The 5,211-nt window shown below is 45.9% G+C and overlaps 1 protein-coding gene across 1 annotated transcript in view; it reads left to right on the top strand.

The window, feature by feature from the left end:
• The window catches only part of LOC143041641 (uncharacterized), a 4,239-nt gene extending 1,119 nt beyond the window's left edge, over positions 1–3,120 (top strand). The window contains exons 2-3 of the mRNA XM_076213650.1: positions 73–1,364; positions 2,299–3,120. Of these exons, the coding sequence (XP_076069765.1) occupies positions 73–1,364; positions 2,299–3,120 (2,114 nt within the window). The remainder of the gene's footprint in view (positions 1–72; positions 1,365–2,298) is intronic.
• Positions 3,121–5,211: the final 2,091 nt, after the last annotated feature.

Raw genomic sequence — 5,211 nt, forward strand, 5'->3', positions numbered from 1 at the left:
CATCAGTTGTCCAAGATAATCCTTCCCCGCCTATGTTATCAACATTTGAACCATTCTGTTCTTCTGGTTCAGTGGCCCTTGATCAAGATAGCCCACCCACATCTATCAAGCTTCTGAGAGACACAGGCTCAGCCTTATCACTAATTACAAAAGATGTGGCTGCTTTGATAGATGCATATTATACTGGGAATTGGGTCCTTGTGAACGGTTTAACAGGCGGGTCACGTATCCCTATATGCCAAGTATACTTGCGGTCAGATGTTAGGACAGGTTATGCCCAGGTAGGAGTAGTCGACAAGTTACCTGTAGAAGGAGTTTCACTCCTGATAGGAAATGACCTCGCTGGGGGCACGATGTTACCTAATGCCATAGTCTCCTCGTGTCCCTCTGCCGAGAATAATACTTCCCAATTAGAGGCAGACATTCCGGGCATATTCCCTGCATGTGCTGTTACTCGTAGCATGAGCCGCAGGGTGGAGGCAGAGATTAGCGAGCATAAAGAGGATGCTCATGTTGGTGTAATTATCCCCCAACCTAGTGAGAACACAGAGGATGTTCCTACTCAGCCTGACCTTGCTGATTTAAATCTAGGTGAATTTTTTTCAACTTCTCCTCCACCCGGTGACCTTCATAATAGGTTTGATAACGAAAACGACACTGAGGGAGATAATGTTACCACCCTGGATAGTTTCGGTTCCTCCCCAGTCACTAGGAGTAAGCTCATTCATCTCCAAAAAGAGGACCCTGAACTAGCCAGTTGTTTCCGTAGAGCTATTAGTGAAGAGGAAGCCAAGTCTGAATCTAACTGCTATTACCTTAGCTCAGACATATTGATGCGAAAGTTCCGTCCTACTGATTCCCCTGCAAATCATCCTTGGTCTGTCCGTCACCAAATAATGGTCCCAAACCCATTACAGAAGGAGATCCTGGGTATTGCTCATGATGGGGTAGGAGGACATTTGGGAGTTAGGAAGACTAGTGCAAAAATTCTAACTCATTTCTATTGGCCTAAAATGAAGAGAGATATTAGTTCCTACATTAGTACATGTCACCGTTGTCAGGTAGCAGGGAAACCGCACCCCAGCGTTAAACCGTTCCCTCTACAACCTATCCCTGTCATTGAGGAACCCTTTGGCAGAATTGTCATAGATTGCGTTGGTCCTCTGCCAAAGACCCCCCGAGGTAATCAGTTTCTCTTTACCATGATAGACTGTGCCACCCGTTATCCAGAAGCCATTCCCTTACGCCGCATCACAGCCAAGAATGTGGTGAGAGCCCTTATTTACTTCTTTACACAAGTAGACCTTCCCACAGTAGTGCAGTCGAACCAAGGATCCAATTTTACTTCCCGATTGTTTAATCAGGTAATGCAGAGTTTGGGTGTCCGCCATTCTAGGTCTTCAGCCTATCATCCTTAATCCCAGGGGGTGGTGGAGCGATTCCATCAGACATTCAAACGCATGTTGCGCACTTATTGCTTGGAGTTTGGGAAGGATTGGGACGAGGGAGTTGACCTGCTCCTATTCACGGTTAGGGACTCTGTTCAAGAATCCTTAGGATTCTCCCCATTTCAACTAATTTATGGCCATGAGGTGCGAGGACCTCTCAAAGCCCTCAAAGAAAGTTGGCTGCTGGAAAATAGTGTCACACCCTTGGTATCATATGTAGTTGAGTTTAGAGAAAAATTAAAAGCTGCTGTGAGGCTGGCTCATGCCCATTTAAAATCTGCTCAGATAAAAATGAAGCAACAATTTGACAAAAAAACATAAGGTAGAGCATAGGGAATTTAGGGTAGGTGATAAGGTGTTAGCGTTCTTGCCCGTGCAGACACACCCATTCCAGGCAAAGTATGATGGACCTTTCCAAATTGTAGACAGGGTAGGGGACGCCAATTACGTTGTATACACACCAGACAGGCGTAAGAAAAAACGTCTGGTGCATGTCAATCTACTGAAACCCTACAGAGTGAGAAAGAGTAAGGAAAGGGAGGAAAGTGTTGAACCTTCCTTGCCCGCTTGTGTTGTAGTGCCTACATGTGATAATGATCAGAAAGACAACTTCTCTGAACTCCAGAGTGGCTTGTATGCCAAAGTGGACAATTCCACAATACTCTATGATCCCAGTACAAAGTTAGGCCATCTCTCTAATGACCAAGCGAGTGATATTTCTTCTCTTTTAACAGACTATAGTGATATATTTAGTGACTATCCTCACCCCTGTTCAGCTGTAAAGCACGACATCGAAACCAACGGAGCTCGGCCCATCCGCCAACGTCCTTACCGCCTGAACGCATTCAAGAAGGAGTACGTCCGTGAGGAGGTGCAACGCCTTCAGGAGGTTGGTATCGTGGAGCCCAGTAGCAGTCCTTGGGCCTCTCCCGTGGTCTTGGTGCCGAAGCCCGATGGCTCTACGCGACTGTGTGTCGACTACCGAAAGGTCAACGCAGTCACTGAGCCGGATAGCTGCCCCTTGCCACGTATTGATGACGTCATTGAAGACGTTGGTCGAGCACAGTGGGTGACGAAACTGGACCTACTACAGGGCTATTACCAAGTCCGCCTGTCAGAGCGGTCGAGGGCCATCTCCGTGTTCATTACTCCCGAGGGGCTGTATCAGTTTACCGTCCTCCCCTTTGGCTTGCGGAATGCACCTGCAACCTTCCAACGCCTCATGAACATCGTAACGGCGGGGCTAGTGGGTGTCCGTTGCTACCTGGATGACCTCGTCGTCTTCAGCGACTCCTGGGGAGAACACGTGGACCGCCTAAGAGCCCTCTTTGTTCTTTTGGCAGCACACAGTTTGACAGTGAACCTCGCCAAGAGTGAGTTCGGCCATGCCCGCATCACATTCCTGGGGCATGTCGTCGGGAAAGGGGAGGTCCAACCGATTGCAGCCAAGATTACAGCCATTCTGCGGTATCCTGCCCCAAGCGACAAAAAGGGAGTGATGAGACTGTTGGGAATGGCGGATTACTATCGTCGCTTCTGTCCCAGCTTCTCCTCCGTGGTGGCTCCTCTCACCGACCTCCTGAGGATCGTGTGCTACATCCTGTGTGTTACTTCTCAAAGAAGTTCCTCAAGGCGCAGAGGAACTATGCCACCATCGAAAAGGAGGCGTTAGCTTTGATTATGGCACTGGAAGCGTTTAGGGTATACGTAGGAAGCACAGTTCACCCTGTGCAAGTGTTTACAGACTGTAAGAGGCCGGTAGTTGTACGAATGGAAATGAGCCTGCCTGCTCGCCTGTTGTTTTGAAAACATGAGGTGACGCTATGTCTATGTAAACACACCGACGGTGGTGACTGTTTTATAATCGATGATGTAATCAAACTCTGTAAGCGCGGGTTAGCTTCGTTTGACTAATGCTGAGGTAAACAATTTCGCTAGTGGCATTGTAATGGCTTTCCGAATTGGTGCAAGGTGGAGAAGGAGGAAAAAACTATTGGTGTATGAATTCAAAGTCACGCCCATAAGGAGTGACATTTATTTGAGAAGTCACCGGAGATTGGTTTAGAAAAATTAGTGACGTCAGACGAAGGTAGCTTAGCGTAGGATACGGGATCTCGTCGGAGAGAGGAACGAGAGAGGGTGTGGAGACAGGATCGAGAGAGGATCAGGAGACGATGTAGAGACGAGAGAAAGAGATCCCGAGTGTAAGCAGAAGGTGAAATTACAGTGAAAGAAGAAAGAAAATTCACCACTCTTTTATTAACCCAAAGGACGAGAGAACTAGGCACGGGGCCTAGAAAATAGTGAGACTACAGGAAAAAGAAGGCAAGGGGCCTTGAGACGAGTGATATTACAAGTCAAATTTAAGTGACAGGGGTGACAAGGGGAGGTGAAACAGACCACAATCCCCTGACATTTGTGGAACGAATGAAAAACACTAATCAACGCCTTCTACGGTGGGCATTAGCCTTACAGCCATTCAACTTACAGATCGCGCACGTTCTTGGGAAAAGTAATGTGCTGACTGATGCCCTATCCCGAACTACCCATGTGCAAACTTAAAATGTTAGTCTGATTGACCTTGGTTAAGTGATTCCTTGCTTACAGACCCTTGTAAGCGTATTCTTTTGGGGGAGGGGTGTTGCGGGGCCGCAAGTCTGTGTTCCTTTGTAATAGATGTACTTTTCATGTTACCACCTGTTTCGGGTAGTTGTAGCCACGTCCTAATTTTTTTCGTCTTCCTGAATTACCGATCGTATGAAATACAATATTCTATGTTCCGTGTGTATTATTCCTTTGTTATCCTTTTATTTTAGTTAGCTAGGATATTGTTCATATTGTATATTGTACCTTATTATATTAATGATCTCTGTATGTGTATTATGTTATTCCACTCACCCTGCCTGTAATAAAATAAATGATAACGGTTGTGAGTTGGCAACTGCGGCCCCCCATGGTGACCGCAGTCACGAGGTATACTCCTTCTTACCCTCTCTCTCTCTCTCTGATTTCTGAACCCGTATAGAGCGGACACTTCCTGCTCCTCTATAATCCCTAGGTTAAGTATGTTAGGTGGAATCTAGTGGTAACAAGTGGTCTGGGTAGGCATAAAATAAGTGTGTGTGTAGTGCTAAGTGAATATGTAAATAATTTATGTTAGAACACCATAGTTTTGCCTTAACCTTGCCCCTTTGAGTTATCCACCGGCCACCTAAAACTATTGACATACGTGCTTGAAAGTACTGCACAGATTTATATTTGATATGCAGTATATTGTTACCCTGCCATTTAGGCTCAATATGGTTCGTCAATGATTTGAGGTAGGATTGTTTCTCCAATTAAGATTGGGCATTAATGGGAGGCGTAACACTGTCTTTCTTGATTTTCTTTCCGTGTCTTCTTGTATTTCTACTATCTCATTTTATTAGATCCTCTCTATCAATAGTTTCTATGCCTTTCATGATTCTATAAATAGTTATCAAGTCTGCTCTCTCTCTTCTTTGTTCTAATGTCTGTAGTTCAAGTTTTGTTAGTCTCTCTTCATATGATAGTTCTGAGAGTGTTGGTGCTAGTTTTGTAATTGCTCATATATGAGCTCTGAGCTCTCTTCCGAACGGGAAATAGCTGTGTGTGTGTGTGTGTGTGTGTGTGTGTGTGTGTGTGTGTGTGTGTGTGTGTGTGTGTGTGTGTGTGTGTGTGTGTGTGTGTGTGTGTGTGTGTGTGTGGGTGTGGGTGTGGGTGTGTGTGGGTGTGTGTGTGTGTG

This window comes from Oratosquilla oratoria, chromosome 31 (assembly GCF_046742065.1).
Source record: "Oratosquilla oratoria isolate Oo_2021 chromosome 31, ASM4674206v1, whole genome shotgun sequence".
Lineage (NCBI taxonomy): Eukaryota > Metazoa > Arthropoda > Malacostraca > Stomatopoda > Squillidae > Oratosquilla > Oratosquilla oratoria.